Below are 19,418 nucleotides of genomic sequence, written 5' to 3' on the forward strand. Positions count from 1 at the left end.
CTCACTCTGGTCTCCCCAAAACTTTCCCTGGGGGGACCCCAAGACTCAGATGCCCTGAGTCTCACCACAAAGGGAAATAACCCCCCTCCCCTTGTCTTCTCTTTACTTCCTCCCAGGCTTCCCCTCCCTGGATGGCCCAGGACGATCACCCTGTTTCAAGGATTTGAAATGCAAACCAGCGAGATCAGGTTTCTCTCACCCTCACTCAGAGTCTCTGCAAATGCAAGCTTTGTAACTCTAACCCAAAGAGATTTTCTCTTTCCCCCTGTCTTCTTCCTCCCACCAATTCCCTGGTGAGCTGCAGACCCAACCCCCTTGAGCCCAACTAGGAAAAAATCCAACAGGTCTCAAAAAGAAAGCTTTATATAAAAAAAAGAACAGACTAACAAGGTCTCTGTATCAAGTGAACAATATACAGGGTCATTGCTTAAAAGAAACAAAGAATAACAGCCTATCAAAAAGAAATACAATTTAAACATTCCAGCACTACACACATGTAAATACAAAAGAATATAAAACCTATATCTCTTAACCTGTACTTACAACGGGAAACAGAAGATTAGAAAGCCTGAAGGTAGAGAGATCCTCTCTCAGAGCGAAGAGGCACTAGAGACACAGACAAGGACACACACCAAAAATCCTCCCGACTTTGAAAAATCCAGTTCCTGATTGGTCCTCTGGTCAGGTGTTTGTCCCTTTGTAACCGACTTACAAGTAAAAGAAACATTAACCCTTAGCTCTCTGTTTATGACAGAGTGTGTGTGATGTTTTGGACTGGAACTCAGGTGCAGTGTGTGATACAGGAGCTGCTGGCTAAGGTGAAACTGGTAAATGATGAGACACTGTTCCTTGGGGAACAGAGCAGCTGGGATGTCTGGAGCTGGATACTACCAGGGGACACTTTGAAGGTGCAAGGGAGCTGGAGTGCATCTATCATCAACCTCCCAGGCACAGACAGGACAGGTGTAGCCCAGAGGAGAGTGCGAGTGCCTGACAGGCTGGCTGTATTAGGGAATTAACACCCAGCAAGATTCCCTGGTGCTGGCGGCAGGTAACAACAAGAAAGCTCACAGCCCTGTGTGCCTTGAGACGCATCACAGCTAGTGCTTGGCATGTCTTGGAGCGTCCTACAGCCCCAGGAAAGAGAGAGCTCCCTCCAGCACCAGCCCTGCTGGGTGGCTGCCAGCTTTTGCCGGTGCATGAGGAGGTGGGTGGCTATGTGAGGTTCTGCTCCACATCATGCCAAGCACTTACCATCTGCTCCACTTCAACACAGCTCCGTTCACTGAGGAACAGGCCTGAGTGGGCTCTGGGCCTCTGCACTGGGGGATCCCCAATATAACGGGTGGGAGGGGCTGTCACCTGGGGACAAACACTCACAGGTGCAAACGTGCTGCCTTGTATTGCTCCAGCCTAAGCCCAAGACTGTCACTGTTCTGCCCCTGTAGCTTCCACCCCCTCTCTGACCCAGTTCACTAACACTCTGGGGGCAAGAATCTCCCCCTCTGAGCAGCCCCTGTGACACAGCCTCCCTGTTCTCACTGCCACATGCCACACTCCCTCTGTTTTCTACTCTCATTTCAAACCACATCTCTCCTCTGGTCTAGACCTCCCCCTCCGTCCCTGCCCCTCTCATCCCTGCACAGCACACACACACACGCACACACACACTCTCTGACTTTGCAGCCTGTTTAACTCTGTGACACATCTGGGATTACAGTTTTTAGGAAAGAGGAAGAGGAAACAGATGATTCCTTTCTCCTAGCACAAAACTGATTTTATCACCTGCCGTTAGACAGGAGACATTCAGCTCTAACAAAGCCCGGCTGTTCCCCCGGTGTCTCACCAGTTGAGCACAGGCACCGTTTGCTGTTTGCACTGGCCACTCACAGGGCTGTAGCAAATGGGCACTAAAACACAGCTGAGCAGCTTCCCATAGTTTCTTCTGCTATAAGCTTGAAGGAGAGAAACCCTGTCTCCCTGGCTGACATTGGGACAAAGCTGGCTCCAAGGTTCTACAGATCACACGCACACACATACACACACACCCCCTCCAATTTTGCAGCTTGAGCTCGTCTCAGAAAGGGCACTGTCTTCCTCCTCATAATTAAAGCCGTGTCTACACTGCACACCTTACAGAGGTATAGCTGTGCCTCTACAACCATGCTCTCTCCTGCCAACAAAATAAAACCACCCCAATGAGGGGCACAGAGGGGTGACTCTGGTGGAGCTCTGCTCCTGGTAAGCTGGGGCAATAGACACTTCGTTGGTACATGGCGAGGGGACCTTTTCCTCCATCGCTTCCATCTGATCGTGGGTTCATGCAGATTGTTAAACAGCCTGGCCATGTCCTGGGGCCTTTCTTCGCTCCCTCCACAGGCAGTCACTCAGTGAGCATATCTGGCTTTGCATGGCAGAGCCTGGTCCTTTGTCTCTCTCTCCCAGTCCCTCCTCCTCTCACAGCCAGGATAGTGCCTGAGGCTTTGGGGGTTTACCCATTTCTTGACAGAGGAGCTGGCTAAAAGTTGAGACACTTGGAAACAGAACAGGACCATTGTCCACTGGAATTCACCAAGGTCAGACCAAGCCATTCCTGGGTTTCTGCACTGCCCACCTTGGCTCGTGTCCAGCCCTGCATGCTGCACTGGAGAGCCACAGGATGAGACGTGGGTTTTCAGTCTCTCCATCGTCACATTCACCCTTTAACTGGCTCCAACATTCATCAGGAACCCTGGGGAAACCCAGCTTTCCTCTCTGTTCTCATCTGCCTTTTCGTTCTAAACCTTTCAAGCGGGTGTTGCTTTTTCCCCCCGCTTTCCTGTATTATCACCGGTGCAGAAGGAGTAACCGCTTCCGGGCTGGTCTAATCCTGCCCCGGACAGGCAGGAAGCGGTCCTGTGTTGCGGATCAAGCTGCTAGCCTGTTGAGATGGGCCTGGGAGTGCCCTGTCCTGGAGGCCGGGCCCACAGCATGAGTGTCTCTTTGATCCCGCTGCAGATCAGGCCAGTGAAGGAAGGAGAGCGCCATACAGCAGAATCCCTCGCTCCCTGTCCCACGCACACTGCAGGTGGATCTGAGGCCCCCTGGAAAACCTGCGCCTGTTGCAGCTGAGTGAAGATCAGTTGAAGGGAGAGAGGTGGCGAACACACTGTGTTATCCCCGCCACTCTCTCTGCTGCAGAGATAAGCAGCTCTGCCGTGTGGAGAATAAACCTACCAGGTCTTTTTGGTACTCTGCCCACGGGCGGGTCCCAAAGCGCTTTACAAAAGTAGTGCAGGGAATTGAGGTGATTCGCCCAATGCCGCACAGCAGACCAGCAGCAGACTTGGGAAGAGAATCCAGGAGTCCTGACTCCCGGTCCTGTGGTCTAACCACAGACAGGCACCACAAGCAGCCTTTGCCCGTACAAAAGGTGCAAGCATCTCCAGGCTGCAGCCGTCATACTGAACTGAACAGTGCATCCTTCAGAACAACGTGAGCAGAACAGCAGCTGCCTGGTATTTAGAGACCATCCTCTCTCCCCACTGGGAATTGTGAGTCCCCCTAGTCTCAGCTCCGGGGGAGCCCGCTGGCTGGAAGGCTGTCATTGCCTGCTGCCTTTCAGAGAGTCTGCAGCTTTATGCAAGAGGTGCTGAGGCCCATGGACATGCCCTAGGACCTTTCCATGGCCTGGCATTTAGTTGTGCCTGTGCTAAGAGCATAGGCAGTGTTGCCTTTGCCACTCAGATCAGGTGCAGCTCACTTTTTTCACCCAACTCGTGAGTGTGAGGGAATCTCGACCAAACTCAGACATATCCAGCAGATGAAACTAATTTCGTCCTGCAGTTGGGCTGCAAGGTTGGATCTTACTACCCAAGATCCACAAACCCGGAAATCCTGGACGCCCCATCATCTCGGGCATTGGCACTCTCACTGAAGGACTGTCTGGATATGTGGACTCTCTACTCAGACCCTATGCCACCAGCACTCCCAGCTATCTCCGTGACACCACTGATTTCCTGAGGAAACTACAACGCATTGGTCACCTCCCAGAAAACACCATCCTAGCCACCATGGATGTAGAGGCTCTCTACACAAACATCCCACACACAGATGGAATACAAGCTGTTAGGAACAGTATCCCTGATGATGCCACAGCACAACTGGCTGCTGAGCTCTGTGCCTTTATACTCACACACAACTATTTCAAGTTTGATGACAATATATACCTCCAGATCAGTGGCACTGCTATGGGCACCCGCATGGCCCCACAATACGCCAATATTTTTATGGCTGACCTGGAACAACGCTTCCTCAGCTCTCGTCCACTCACGCCCCTTCTCTACCTACGCTACATTGATGACATCTTCATCATCTGGACCCATGGGAAGGAGACTCTAGAAAAATTCCACCACGATTTCAACAACTTCCACCCCACCATCAACCTCAGCCTGGACCAATCTACACGGGAGGTCCACTTTCTAGACACCACGGTGCAAATAAGTGATGGTCACATTAACACCACCCTATATCGAAAACCTACCGACCGCTATGCCTACCTTCATGCCTCCAGCTTCCATCCCGGGCACATCACACGATCCATTGTCTACAGCCAAGCACTGAGGTACAACCGCATCTGCTCTAACCCCTCAGACAGAGACCAACACCTACAAAATCTCCACCAAGCATTCTCAAAACTACAATACCCGCACGAGGAAATTAGGAAACAGATCAACAGAGCCAGACGTGTACCCAGAAGCCTCCTACTGCAAGACAAACCCAAGAAAGAAACCAACAGGACTCCACTGGCCATCACATACAGCCCCCAGCTAAAACCCCTCCAACGCATCATCAGGGATCTACAACCCATCCTGGACAATGATCCCACACTTTCACAGGTCTTGGGTGGCAGGCCAATCCTTGCCCACAGACAACCTGCCAACCTGAAACGTATTCTCACCAGCAACTGCACACCGTACCATAGTAACTCTAGCTCAGGAACCAATCCATGCAACAAACCTCGATGCCAACTCTGCCCACATATCTACACCAGCGACACCATCACAGGACCTAACCAGATCAGCCACACCATCACTGGTTCATTCACCTGCACGTCCACCAATGTAATATACGCCATCATATGCCAGCAATGCCCCTCTGCTATGTACATCGGCCAAACTGGACAGTCACTACGGAAAAGGATAAATGGACACAAATCAGATATCAGGAATGGCAATATACAAAAACCTGTAGGAGAGCACTTCAACCTCCCTGGCCACACTATAGCAGACCTTAAGGTGGCCATCCTGCAGCAAAAAAACTTCAGGACCAGACTTCAAAGAGAAACTGCTGAGCTTCAGTTCATCTGCAAATTTGACACCATCAGCTCTGGACTAAACAAAGACTGTGAATGGCTTGCCAATTACAGAACCAGTTTCTCCTCCCTTGGTTTTCACACCTCTACTGCTAGAACAGGGCCCCATCCTCCCTGATTGAACTAACCTCGTTATCTCTAGCTTGCTTGTTAGCATATATATACCTACCCCTGGAAATTTCCACTACCTGTGTCTGACGAAGTGGGTATTCACCCACGAAAGCTCACGCTCCAAAACGTCTGTTAGTCTATAAGGTGCCACAGGATTCTCTGCTGCTTTTAAGGTTGGATGTGCAGCTTCAACTATGCTTTGGTTCCAGCAAGAATTCAATGCACGCCCAGCCAGCACGCAATGTGGTGTTAATTGGAAAGGTTGGCTGCCGGGTGGCCTTCACCAGCGAGCCATGACCCATGGGAGATCCACAGCAGGAGCAAACACAGTAACTCACCACCTGGAATCCACCTGCTCCAGAGCACTCTGTCTGCTAGCTACACTGCACTTAGCTGTCCCCAAGCCTTGCTCACGCCACGCTGGGCTCCGTCCCCAAGCCTTGCTTGCTCTGTGCCGGGCTCTGTCTCCAAATATTGCTATTTGCATTTAAGAAAACTTCCAAGTTGCATCTGCATATCGTAGAAAAGGCCCTCCCCTAGGAGGCTGTTTTCTTCAGTATTTTCAAGACTGCTGGAGCAGCAAAGCACAAAAGTCTTGGAAACGCTGAAGTGAAAACAAAACTTTCCAGAAATACTGCTTGATCTTTCCTGCCCAATGGGTGACCTTGTAGTTCCGATCTGCTAAGGGGAGAGCCATGAAACTGAAGGGAATTTACCGGGGTTTCTGGGTTAGATGAAGGGTGACATTATTTCATCAAAGTAAAATAGGCCCAAGGGAAAATGACTTTCATGGCTCTGGTGTTTTGATGCAGTGGTGGGAACAATCCATGGTTCTGTCCCCATCTCCACCTCAGATACAGCCACTGGCTGCTCTGTGCCTCAGTTTACCCCACGATAACAGAGTCTGCCTCCTGGAGAGCTGGTTGACTTCATGCATGGCATGTTTGCTGGGAGCATAGAAACCTAAAGCCACTATTCAACAGTTAAAGGGCATCTTTCTTGGAGCTGCCTCTGTCCCTTGGGAGACAATGAAGTCCCTACCCATCCTCCCCTCCCCAGCAGGAGGAACCAGTGGGATGCTACCAGTAGCTAGTCACACATCTAGAAATCTGACTCTTCCATTAAAATAAGCTAGAATTTCGATTTTGCCATGAGACTCACAGGGAGTCTCTGAAACAACTGGACATTAAACTACATCCAGCTTCCGTGTGAGGAGGGCAGGGCCTCTGCTGATGGCAGGGAGGAATAAATAGCATCCTGCCCTGGCACTGCCTGAGCCAGCACCCCAGAGCATGCACAGACACATTATACTGTCTGAGAGCCTTGTGACACTGGTACAACTCTACCCACTGTGAGCTGCTGGGGCCAGCCTGCAACGGAAACATCCTGCAGAGACACACTGCCCTCTTCATTGCCTTCGCCAAGTGCTAGCAAAATCCACTGCCAGGGAGCAGCCCTCATCCCTTAGGAACACTGGTTCCCTAGCCCAATGCCTGGCCGGGGGGGGGGGGGGGGGGGGGGGGGGGAGCAGGGGACTTGAGCTGAGTTAACTCCGCATTTTCCAGGTCCAGGGAAGGGACCACATGGGTGAGGTAATAGCTTTTATTGGACAAACTCCTGTTGGTGAGAGAGACAAGTTCTCGAGCTGTAGAGAGCTCTTCTGCAGGGTGCATCCGTTGCTAACCTCCAGCCTTCACAGATGGTTATATTACCCTCTGCCGCATGCAGAGACCTCCACCCATGTGTACTCGCACCATCCCCATGTGCCCCATGCCTGCCACGATTTGAGTCAAAATCGCCCCCTTGTCTGTGCTGCTCCATCTGGGCCAAGCTGTGCTCAGCCCAGAGCCATGGGAGCAGCACAATGGCCATCCCGTGGGAAATTCCAACTCTTAAAAACCAAACATTTCGCCCAAACTGGGACGAAACACTGAAATACTCAAATTACTTCAGAATCAAAAGTTCCAAAATACTTTGATTCCGAAACGGGTAAACGATTCAGTGCTCCTGAGCAAAACCTTCCGACGTTCTAGAATCTCAACCTTTGCCTTTCGTGTGCGGAACTGACCCCAAGCGTCTCAGTTCGAATCAGTTCCACATTAAATTGCATTTTCCTGTAGTGGGGACCGGTAATTCAAGTGCCCAATACCCCTATTCTGGACATTCTATATCTCCCATGATGCACCATGCTGCATGGTCAGGGGAAGGTTGCACTGCATCCTGGGAAGTCGTAGCTGTGAACTTGAATTATTGTTAAGGGTAATAGTATTTATTATTTGTATTGTGATAACACCTCTGAGCCCCAGTCACAGACCAGCACCCCTCTGCGCTAGGGACTATGCAAACAGAACAAGATGACAGCCCAGGCCCCAAACCCCTTATCAGCTGGGTCTGCTAACCACTGGCCTTTGTTTCCATTCAGGAAAAAAGACTTGGTCTTCCCCTTAGACATCCCTGCATTATGGTACAAAATAGTTAGAGAATCACTAAGATAGAAATGATATTTTATTCCCTTTTTCCCCCCCCTTTAGATTCTGGATCACAACACAGAATACAACAGTCCGTTATCACAGCAGCAAGGTTTGCTGATTTAAAACGAAAACACAACAGTTGGTTTTATTTTACAACATTCAAGATTTTGCCATTTTCTACATATACAATTTTTAATGTTTTTCTTTACACTGACTGCACACTACAGACACTGAAGTCACTCTGAACATAGAACTCATGGTGCACGTACAGCTAACACTCAGGGGGCGGACTGGGAGGGGTTTTGCTTGTTTGCCTGTTTGAATCAGTAGAATGCCACCAAGAAAAAAAAGAACATATTACTGCCTGCTACAGGTTGGACAAAGATAAGGATCTGAGGAACACAACACGCACTCACTCTGCCTCACACTGCAGGACAGGAGGTGCTTCCCATCTCACACACCACTGGAGGAAAACTAAATATTGTGTCCTGAATTCACGGATCCCAGACAAACCTTCCTTCTGCTCACCTACCCACTCATGCTGAAGCCCAAGGCAGAAGAACTGGGATGGATCAAATGGGACCTTCTCTCCCCAAATCTCCCTGGAACAGATCTGGATCTACGCAGACATTCTGAAAGCTTCATTCCCCTTGAATGTAATTTTCTTTCTTTCCCCTTGTTTTATCTCACATTGGGTTTGTGCATCTGCCTGGTAAATACTGGGAATCTTACGAGGTAACATGACCGCACGAGTTTGCCCCTTGTAATGCATAAGTTACCAGGAAAGACTGCAGACCTGGGCCATACTCCTTGGTGCTCAGAGGTTTGGATAAGTGATCAGACTTTGGGAAGTTTCTGGGGGAAAATTCACCCCATGTCCTGGGCCAGTACAGAGGCAGCCAACACTTAACTCCTAGTTACACTTGACTTTAGCATAGGAAATAAGTGGTGCATCACCCACCTGCATGGGGGCAGCCTCCATCCTATCCAAGCTGCCCTCCGAGCCCCGGAGGGTCACCCAGCACCATTCAGGGCTCTATTTTCCCAGCAGAAGCAGAGGAGGGTGTTGTACAGCAAGTGGATACTGACACTCTGGAATTACACGTGACATTAATGCCAAGGACTTGACCCCCTGTACCCCACTACAGGGAACGGCAAAGGAATTAACAAAGACGTGCCACTCACGGTAAAGTACTGCTGCGTTTAATCTCCTGCAGTGCTCCCTGGATCCCTTTGCTGGCTTAGACAAATAAGAACTGGCCCTTTAACAGAGACAATTTCTGAGACAGGACCTGTTTAGTCTTCAGAGATGGTCTAACCTCGTCACACAGAATGGAGGAGGGAAGCAGGATTACTCCCTGCATAGCGTCACTGTACTGGGGCATTTCACAGACTGACTCTTCCACCAAAGCACTAGATCACATTGAAAATAACGTCTCCGGGGGGAGGCGATTTTAGCCGGGAGCTCAGAGAGGAGGGTGCTGCAGCGACAAGCCACATGCTGCAAAGAGAGCTCTCCTAGGTTTAAACTCGCACGGAGGTGCGGTCTGAGAAATAAAAACAATTGGCTTGCTTTCCTCACCAGCAAGAGCCCTTGGGGCCCTGCTCCAGGGGCGCATGATGGTTATGGCTGATACTGCAAAACGCAACTGCAGTCTGCTCTCCATGGGTCTCTTCCAGCCGTACTGTGTTGGATTTTACCTGCAGATTCAATTTCACCAAAACAAAACTGAAGTGATTCCCCAAAGCCCCATCTAAACTAAAAAAAACTTGTATCACAAGAACCTGCTTCTTGCAATGCTTTGAGCGTGCAACGTTTGTGTTGCTCACACCAGCCATCCACAGCACAAACACGGGCTGTAGGGGCTGGCTGCCACAACTGGGACGAGGCCTTTAGCTGAGCTCTGGCTGAACTGGTGCCACTGGCTGTGGGTTTCTCACTAGAGCCACAGGTGCTGCACTGTCCCCAGTTCAGCAGATCCGGAGCTGGGAACCAGGATTCAGATTTCAAATTCCCCAAAGCTCAGGAGGGGGTCTGGGCCTGGGCGCTGGGTTTGGCCAGCTTAGAAATCTGGATGTGACTTCAGATTCGGATCCGCCTTCCTCTTGTCAAACAGAGAGAGTCTGGAGTGCGAGGGTTGCTTTGCACCCATCTCCTGTTTTAACAGATTTCCTGCCCTACCAAGAGAATAAAACACAATCAGCCCAGATGTGAAAACAACACCTCCCTCCCAGACCCAGTGCAAGAGCCACATAGGGAAAGCTCCTCCCCTTGAGCGGCTTCAACTGCTGATGTTTGGGGGTGGAGCAAGACGCATGCTGGCCAACCATTTAAATCCCCAAGGTTCAGGGAGACTAAAATCCGAGTGCTGTGCCAGGATCGGAGCACGAAGCAGACTTGGCTCCATGCACCAGCAGGCTCTTGCTTTTGGATTAATGAGATCCAATAAACACTATTGTTATTAGCGATCGATATCGCACCAGAAGTGCACACAGTGCTTTACAAACACTGAAGAGCAGGACTCCGCTCGTCCAGTGGACGATCCCTTCCTTAGTTTGCAGTGCGGTGTATGATCCATGCTCCCAGGTCTGAGAGGCAGCCACCCAAAAACCTCCCCCTCCCCACAGAAAGGACAAAGAACCACACCCCCAACATGGTGCCAAGCAAAGTGCCACGGGGAGCACATCCTGTCATTCTCTCAGTCACGCACCACTCAACAGCACTAGAAAAATGAAGAGAACCTTACTAATACAACATCGTCAGCAGCTAGCCTTAACGGCGATGGTCGTTAGACATGAACATTACACATTACTGTAGGCAGACAGTACCGCGCACGGAGTTTACTTAGGTTGTTATAGAGAGAACCAGTATTAAAGTACAAAGGGTAACACAGACACAGCTGCTTTGCATCTCCTTAGGAGGACCTGTTGCTGTCATTCTCGCTTTCCTGCAGGTCGCTTGCATTGGTGGTCCAAGCATCTGTCCTCAGGTCTCTGATCTGTGAGAAGGGAGGACACTGAGTCAGTCTGGCTCCTGTACTCAACCCCTCATCAGGGAAGAAAGCAGAGGAGACACTAAGGGTATGGCTACGCTTGAAATTTCAAAGCGCTGCCTGTGCACCTCCCTTCCATCTCCCCCTTCCGCCGCAGACCAGATCTGAGTGACAACAGGACGCCTGCATCCCAGCCCCAGGGCCAGATCCTGAGGGCCACGTTGGACCCTGTTCAGCTCTCTCGCCCATCAGTCTCACCTTCGGTGGATTCACACACACGCATGGGATACCAGAATCAGGCCCTTGGGTTTTTTCACAGGCACCACACTGGGACTTTGTTTGAATACAGGCCACAGGAATGGAATGGACCTGATACTGCAGCACAATCAAGTAACATGTAAACCCCCCATGATTTGTGCTGAAGTCCTGTGCTCCCTGCTCTGTACAAATTGCACTCCCTGCCCCACACTATCCCTGCTAACATCTAGCGAGGCTCTGACCTCAGCCCCATGCGCGGCTGCCATTAACCCTGCCCGGCACAGAGCAACAGCACATACGAAAAGCTGGGTGTGGCTCACCTGATGGCTCTAGTTCAGTTCTCTGCTTTTTGTGCCCCTGTTGCTGCAAAGAAAATGGCAAAACATCTTTAAAAGTTCAGCCAAGAGGCCTCAGCCACCTGCCCAGCTCCACGCCTGGCAAGCAGCCAGGGACCATCTTTCAATACAAACACAATGTGTGTGCAGCAAGGGAACAAGGTCCTTACCGTTTGAGGCAATCAAGTTCTCTGCCTGAGCCTCCTCATCCCCAGGGGCTCTGCAACAAGAGATGCACAGTGAGAACTGTGAGCGTCACCACCTTGCCAGTGCATGGAGCAGGAGCTTGGACACTGCTAACTGAGTGCCTGATGCTGGGAGGGGCTGAGCACAGAGACCGGGTGGGCTATGCATGCTCAGGGCCTGTTCAGATTAGGCCCTCAGTCTTATGACCCAAACGCACCCCAGTGAAGAAACATGGACTCGTGTCCATAACCCCCAAACCAAGAGCAAATCCACTCAGCCCAGGCTGGGAGCTGGCAGGGGTGGGAGCCACAGCAACACAGATATGGGGGCTACAGAGCAGCGGTCAGGGTGGCTGTAAGCTCTCAGATCACTGGGGAGGAGATTGTTGGAGGGAGGTGTGAGAGAAGAGGGTCCGTTGTACAGTGGCTGGCTCGCTTGGTTAGCCTAAGTTTGCACCAGCCTCTCTGGGCTTTACGAAATAAAGCAGGCTCCCATTGAGCCCCCGGCACACCACTGCACCACCCTGCAATGCGATGGCTGGTGGGGCCAGGGGACTGCATGCCAGGCTCCTGAATGTGCTATCACAGGGGCCTACAGCCGCCACTGAATTGGCAAGTTCCCTAGGAGAACAGCAATCAAAACATGCAAGGAAAAAGCGTCCCCCAGGCAGACGAGGCTGGTGACTGCACTAGGACTCTCCTGACTGGCTAATATCCTGAGTCCTGGCCCTTGGGGAGTGCATCCCAGACAGCTATGCCTCCACTGGGGTAACCTCCCCAAGCAGACATCCTGCCCTTGCTACTCAAGGAGCCTTGTGGAACGCTCTGTGCTTTGGCTGTGGAAGCAGCACAGAGTGGGGATCCTCATTTAGTGGGAAAGTTCTCCCAGCTGCTATGTGTCTATGGATTTCTTTATGGGTCAGGAGTCTAAAGGGGGTTCCAAGTCCAGGCAGAAAGAGGCTAACCACCACTCGCATGCATACCTGGGCTTTTGGTTGAAGCTGCATCTGCACCTCCTGCCTGGAAGAGTAAGAAAATATCGTGAGTGTATAAGAGAAAAGCTTCCCTTTGGAATAGGTTGTAGCCATTCACCCCCAGAGCACCAGCGGTGCTACCCCAAGAACTTCACTACCCCAGAGCTTCCGAGTCCCCTGGCAGTGGGTCCATGGTTCACAGTGCTGTGTTTACAGGGACGCTATGGACCTGCAGGACTCCTAGTAGCCTTATGGCATCTCACGCAGCAGCGATGAACAACATGGCAGGGGGACGCCGCAGAGTTTCTCATGTGAGGGAAAGGACACAGAGCCATGCCGCAAGTTAGAAAGTCACCGCCTGTGCTGTCTGACATAGCACTCAAAATAAACATTGAGGAGTCTGAGTGTGCAGCATCCCACTGGGGAATGGGGTGGGGGGGAGGGGAAGAATGTAGCTTTGAGAGGGGTACAAGTGCCTTTCAGTAGAAACGTGGCCCTCAAAGAGTGCTGATTTACCCATTTACACTAAGGTCCATCTACCCTGCAGCTAGAGGGCTATCTCCAGCTTGGGGAGATGTAAAGAAGCAGCGTAGCTGCAGCAACACGGGCTGTGGCATAGGCTAACCCCCGGAGCACAGTCCTGAGATCTGGGTACATCCCTGGGCAGCCAGTTCTCAGTACTATCTCACTGGGCCACTGACACCACCCTCACCAACTTACTGAGTATAAGGAGAATTCCAACAGAAAACAAGACCACGGCAAACACCAAACCGCCGATCCTCAAACTCTGGTAATCTAGGGGGGAAAGGCAAGGGAAGTTTTCATTTCCAAGTGGGCTGCAGCATTCAGACAAACATGGTCAGATCTCTCTCTCTCACACACACCCACCCACCCACCCACCCACGCACCACTACGGACTCTGATGCTCACCATAGTTGAAAGGATCTTTTTCCTTCTCTTGACTGGCTGCTGGAAACAAAACAGACAAAAAGTTCATGAATATGAGCACTGGGATTACAAGCACTGTGCCAAATCACTCTGAGCGTGAGTTATTTTAGTGCTGAGAACCCTCCATCAGGGATTAGGGCTCCATTGTGCAGGTGCTGGACAAACACGCAAGAAGATAGCCTGTAGCTCTCCAGGGCAGGGACCAAATGCAAGAGGAGAGACTTGTCTGCATGTGTCCAGGCAGGACCCTAAAATCTAGGCTAGGAATGTATGTGAATAAGAGGGTCCAAGATTGGGATGAGTTGCTACTGTATCTGCTGTTTGCTTACAGGGAGGCACCCCAAGAATCAACTAGGTTCTCCCCTCTTGAGCTCCTATAGAGAAGGAATGTGAGGGGACCCTCGATCTCATCACAGGTGCCTGGGAAGGGGACATAGAGGCAGAGGGAGAGCCAGTAACTGAATACGTGCAAAGATTCAGAAAAAGGGTTAAAAGACACGCTGGGTCTAACCTCACTGATAGTCAGGCCAAACAAATGCCATGGCATGATAAACATACTTGGAAACGCTCTTTTGAAATATAAGACTGGGTGCTAGTCCTAAGCCCAGCAAAAAAATACAAAATGCAAACAATTTGGGCAGGACCTTTTGAGGTGACAGAGGTGAGTGAAGACACAGACCATGAGAAAAAGCCTCTGGGAATTCTGTCCCACAGCTAGTGCATGTAAAGAGACTTACAGCCTATCACAGAAGGGAAGCCAAGGCAAACATGAGCTGCTGTGCAGGAGGGGCGTCATAAACAGATGGTTAAGGGTTAATGTCTCTTTTACCTGTAAAAGGTTAACAAGTCAGTGAACCTGGCTGACACCTGACCAAAGGACCAATCTGGGGACAAGATACTTTCAAATCTTGGTGGAGGGAAGTCTTTGTTTTGTGCTGTTTTGTTCTGTTCTTTGTTCTCTCTTGGGATTAAGAGAAGCCAGACATGCAACCAGATTTCTCCAGTCTTACTGAAACAGACTCTCAGGTTCCAGATAGTAAGTAATAGATAGAAAGCGGATTCAATTTCTTTGTTTTCTTTATTTGCAAATGTGTATTTTGCTGGAAGGATATTTCACCTCTGTTTGCTGTAACTTATACTTAGGGTGAGTCCCTCTGGTCTAGGTGAAGCTGAGACCCTGTAAACATTTTTCCATCTGATTTTACAGAGATAATTTTTACTGTTTTCTTTCTTTAATTAAAAGCTTTTCTTTTTAAGAACTTGATTGATTTTGTCCTTGTGTTAAGAGCCAAGGGGACTGGGTCTGAACCCACCAGGGATTGATGGGGGAAAGGAGAGATGGGGGAGGAAAAAGCTTGATTCCTCTGTTTTAGGATCCAAGGAGTTTGGATCAGTGTACTTCTCAGGAAGAGTCTGGGAGGGGGAAGGAGGAGGGAAAGGTTAATTTCTCTCTGTGTTAGGATCCAAGGAGAGAGATCAGTGTCTCTCTCTCAGGAAGCTGTGGGGGGGGGGGGGGATGTGTAATTTACCTCTCTATTTTAAGATTCAAGGAGTTTGAATCACAGTATCTCTCAGGGTAACCCAGGGAGGGGAAAGTCTGGGAGGGGAAAGGTGGGGGGGATGGTTTATTTCCCCTTGTTTTAAGACCCAGGGGGTTTGGGTCTTGGTCTCCCCAGGGAAGGTTTTGGGGGGGACAAGGAGTGCACAAGACACTGAAATCTCTAGTTGGTGGCAGCGCTATAAGATCTAAGCTAGAAATTAAGCTTAGAAGGGACATGCAGGTCCCCACTTTCTGGACGCTCAAGTTCAAAGTGGGAAAGAGACTCTGACATGAGCTGCTGTGCAGGAGGGGAAACTGAGGCACACCACCTCATTGATTTGACAGCTGAATGCCAAACTGACTTAGTCTCTGGAAAGCAATCTTATCTGCAATGCATGAACACCAGCTGAAAAGGCAGAGGTGTTGTCTGTGTTGCAAGAGCACAAAGAAGTGTTTTCTAGCAAGCCAGGGAAGGTACATTTGCTCACCCCAAAATCGTTACATAAGGACCAAAGCAGACTCTGCAGGGCCCCTGGCAAGGTGTAAGAGCAGAAACACAAAGCATGTTATACCTGGGAGTAATTAAAGTGTCTAACAGGTCTTGGCATCACCTGTGGTCTTGGGCCCTATGAAAGACAACACTAAGGTTTTGTGTTGATTACAGAAAAGTCAATCCTGTCACACCACCAGGTGCTTATCCTATGCCTAGAATTGAGGATATGCTGGGTATCTTAAGCAAAGCTAAATATCTCAGCTCTTCTGATGTAGTTAACAGAAACTGGCAGATTCCTTTAGATGAGGATGCACAGAAAAAAATCTGCTTTCATCACTGATATGGGTCTCTATGGATTCACATCAGCATTTCGGTTAATGAATGCAGGAGCCACCTTTCAGAGGCTGGTCAACCAAGCGTTAAATGGTTTGCAGGACTTTGCAAGAGCCTGTGTTGATGGCACAGCAGTGTTTAACACCACCCGGTCTGATCACAAAACACACCTAACTGCAGAAGCCTCTAGGTGTAAAACTTGACCAGATGGAGTTCCTTATTTGGGACACTGGGTAGGGGAGATCAAATATCCCCAGAGCCCTTCCAAGTTGAAACCACGGTGAATGGGCCTGTGCCTCAAATGAAGAAGCAGGTCCAATTTTTCATAGGTCTGGTGTTATAAGCTGTGACAGGTTTGTGTGGGGGTACAGTGACCTCATGTCTGCAATCATAAATCCATGTGAAAAGACACAGCCTAATGAAGGTATATGCACAGAGGCATGTCAAGAGCGATTTGAGAAGGTGAAGAAAATGGTGAAAATCCTGTTTTAGCTAGCCCAGACTTCGACAACATGGAGGTGAATGCCTGGCTGCGAAGATGGTGTCGCCAGGAGGGCTTTGGCTTCCTCGACCACGGGATGTTATTTGAGGAAGGACTGCTAGGCACAGATGGCGTTCACCTTTCGAGGAGGGGAAAGACCCTATTTGCACACAGACTGGCTAACTAGTTGGAGAGGCTTTAAAACTAGTTCGACAGGGACAGGTGAGCAAAGCCCACAGATAAGTGGGGAACATGAAGACCTGGGTGATGGTCGAAACAAGAGGGCGTGTGGCTATAATGGCAGAGAGAAAGGAGGCTTAAGGCAAAACTGGAGGCAAGATCAAACCAGTATCTTAGATGCCTATATACAAATGCGAGAAGTATGGGTAATAAGCAGGGAAGAACTGGAAGTGCTAATAAATAAATACAACTTATGACATTGTTGGCATCACTCTGAAACTTGGTGGATAATACACATGATTGGAAGTGTTTGGATGGTATAGTTTCTCAGGAAGGATAGACAGGGAAAAAGGGAGGAGGTGTCCTTATATATTAAAAATGCACACACTTGGACTTGAGGTGGAGATGGACATAGGAGACGGAAGTGTTGAGATCTCTGGTTAGGATAAAAGGGGAAAAACAAGGGTGATGTTGTGCTAGGAGTCTACTACAGGCCACCTAACCAGGTGGAAGAGTGGATGAGGCTTTTTTAAACAACTAACAAAATCATTCAAAGCCCAAGATTTGGTGATGATGGGGACTTCAACTATCCAGATATATGTTGGGAAAAATTAAACCGTGGGGCACAGGCTATCCCATAAGTCCTGGACTGCATTGCAGACAACTTTTTATTTCAGAAGTTGAAAAAGCTACTAGGAGGAGGAAGCTGTTCTAGACTTGATTTAACAAATTAGGGAGGAACTCGTTGAGAATTTGTAAGTAGAAGAAAGCTTGGGTGAAAGTGATCATGAAATCATAGAGTTTGCAATTCTAAGAAGGGCAGAGAGAGTACAGCAAATGAGACAATGGATTTTCAGGAAGGCGTGTTTGGTAAGCTCAGAGAGCTGATAGGTAAGGTTCCCCATGGAATAAAAGACTGAGGGGAAAAACAACTGAGGAGAGCTGGCAGTTTTCAAAGGGACACTATTAGGGCCCAAAAGCAAGCTATTCCATGGGTAGGAAAGTAGAAAATTGGCCAAAAGACCACCTTGCTTAACCATGAAGATCTTGCATGACCTAAAAATAAAAAGGACATAAAAAAATGGAAACTTAGGTCAGATTACAAAGGATGAATATAGCCGGGAAACAACACAGAATGCAGGGGCAAGATTAGAACGAAAGGCACAGGAAATGCCTCAAACCACCTATGGGGAATAAAGGGAAACAAGAACGATCTTTTTATCAATACATTTAGAACAAGAGGAAGACCAACCACAGGGAGGTCCACTCCTCAGTGAAGGAGGTAGAACGTAACAGAAACTTGGGAATGGCAGAGATGCTTAATACTCCCCCCCCCCCCCCCCCCCCCCCTCCCCCCTCTTTGTATATTGTCTGCACCAAGAAGTCTGCAGAATGTCTAACATAGTGAAATGCCATGGAGGGGTAGGTTTAGCAAGTAAAAATAAACAAGGCAAGTATAAAAATCACTGTAAAAAGTCAATGCCTGCCAATCACCAGGCCCCCGATAAATGCATCTAGAATACCAAGGATTAATAAGAGGATCTGCCCCTAGCTATTATCTTTGGAAAATCATGGAGAACGGCGAGAGATTCCAGAAGAACTGGAAAAGGCCAAATATAGTGCCCATCTATAAAAAGAAATAAAAACAACCCAAAGGAAACTACAGACCTGCCTTAGTTTAACTTCTGTGCCAGGAGATAATGAGCAAGTAATTAAAGAAATCATCTGCCAAACACTTAGTATGTAAGGTGATCGGAATAGCCAGCATGGATTGTAAAGAACAAATCATGTCAAACCAATCTGAAGCTTTCTCTTTGATAGATAAACGACCTTGTGGATAAGAGAGACAAGCGGTGGATGTGTATACCTATGACTTCAGTTAATGCATTTGATACGGTCTCGCATGATATCTCTTATCGATAAAATAAGCAAATCACAATTTAGATGGGGCTACTAAAGTGCGGTGCCTAACTGCTGGATAACCGTACTCACCAGAGACTTATTAATGGTCTCCCAATCTGCGTGAAGGAACTATAACAAGTTGGGTCTCAGGGTCTGTTTTGGGACCGGCTCTGTTCAATATCTTCATCTACGACTTAGATGTTGCATAGAAAAGTCGCTTATTAGTTTGCGGACGATTACGCAAACTGGGGAGGGATTGCCCAACTGCTTGGAAGGAGCAGCGGTCCAAAATTCAAAACTGATCTGGGACAATCTGAGAAATGCGTCTGAGGATAAACCGATGAAGTTCTCAATAAAGGGCAATGAAAGTTGCTTCCACTTAGGAAGGAACAATCCAGTTTCACGCAACAGAATGGGAAGAGACTGTCAGGAAGGAGTGTGGCAGAAAGAGAGTCTTAGGGTCATAGTGGACCACAAGGCTAAATATGAGTCAACAGTGTGATACTGTTGCCAAAAAAGCAAATTATTTGGGTCTGCATTAACAGCGTGTGTTGTAACAAGACAACGAGAATTCATTCTTCCGCTCTACTCTGCGCTGTCAGGCCTCAACTGGAGTATTTGTGTTCCCGTCTCTGGCACGCATATATCAAAGCAAAGATGTGGCAGAATTATTGGACGAGCGGTCCAAAGAGAGCCAACAAGAATTATTAAGGTCTTGAGAGATACAGACCATATGGAAGGAGGCTGAAAGAATTGGGTTTATTTAGTTTGGAAAGAGAAGACTGATGAGGGACATGATGAAGCAGTTTTCAGGTATCAAAAGGGTGTCTCATCGGAGGGAGGGAGCAAAACTTGTTTCAC

At 49.1% G+C, this 19,418-nt stretch overlaps 2 protein-coding genes across 3 annotated transcripts in view; both read right to left on the bottom strand.

Annotated features, from left to right (window-relative positions):
- The window catches only part of LOC116822944 (T-cell surface glycoprotein CD3 delta chain), a 341,703-nt gene that overhangs the window by 16,185 nt on the left and 306,100 nt on the right, over positions 1-19,418 (bottom strand). The gene's annotated exons all lie outside the window — the stretch shown is intronic.
- FXYD6 (FXYD domain containing ion transport regulator 6) overlaps positions 7,952-19,418 on the bottom strand; it is a 47,465-nt gene continuing 35,998 nt past the window's right edge. The window contains exons 3-8 of one of the 2 annotated variants that reach the window (XM_032777191.2): positions 13,611-13,649; positions 13,401-13,475; positions 12,690-12,726; positions 11,692-11,741; positions 11,507-11,549; positions 7,952-10,934 (exon numbers count right to left, since the gene is read on the bottom strand). In XM_032777191.2, coding sequence (XP_032633082.1) covers positions 11,521-11,549; positions 11,692-11,741; positions 12,690-12,726; positions 13,401-13,475; positions 13,611-13,649 — 230 coding nt within the window. In that variant the 3' untranslated portion in view covers positions 7,952-10,934; positions 11,507-11,520. The remainder of the gene's footprint in view (positions 10,935-11,506; positions 11,550-11,691; positions 11,742-12,689; positions 12,727-13,400; positions 13,476-13,610; positions 13,650-19,418) is intronic. The other variant, XM_032777192.2, reaches the window with a different exon arrangement.

The sequence above is a fragment of the Chelonoidis abingdonii genome, chromosome 18 (genome assembly GCF_003597395.2).
Source record: "Chelonoidis abingdonii isolate Lonesome George chromosome 18, CheloAbing_2.0, whole genome shotgun sequence".
Taxonomy (NCBI): Eukaryota; Metazoa; Chordata; order Testudines; family Testudinidae; genus Chelonoidis; species Chelonoidis abingdonii.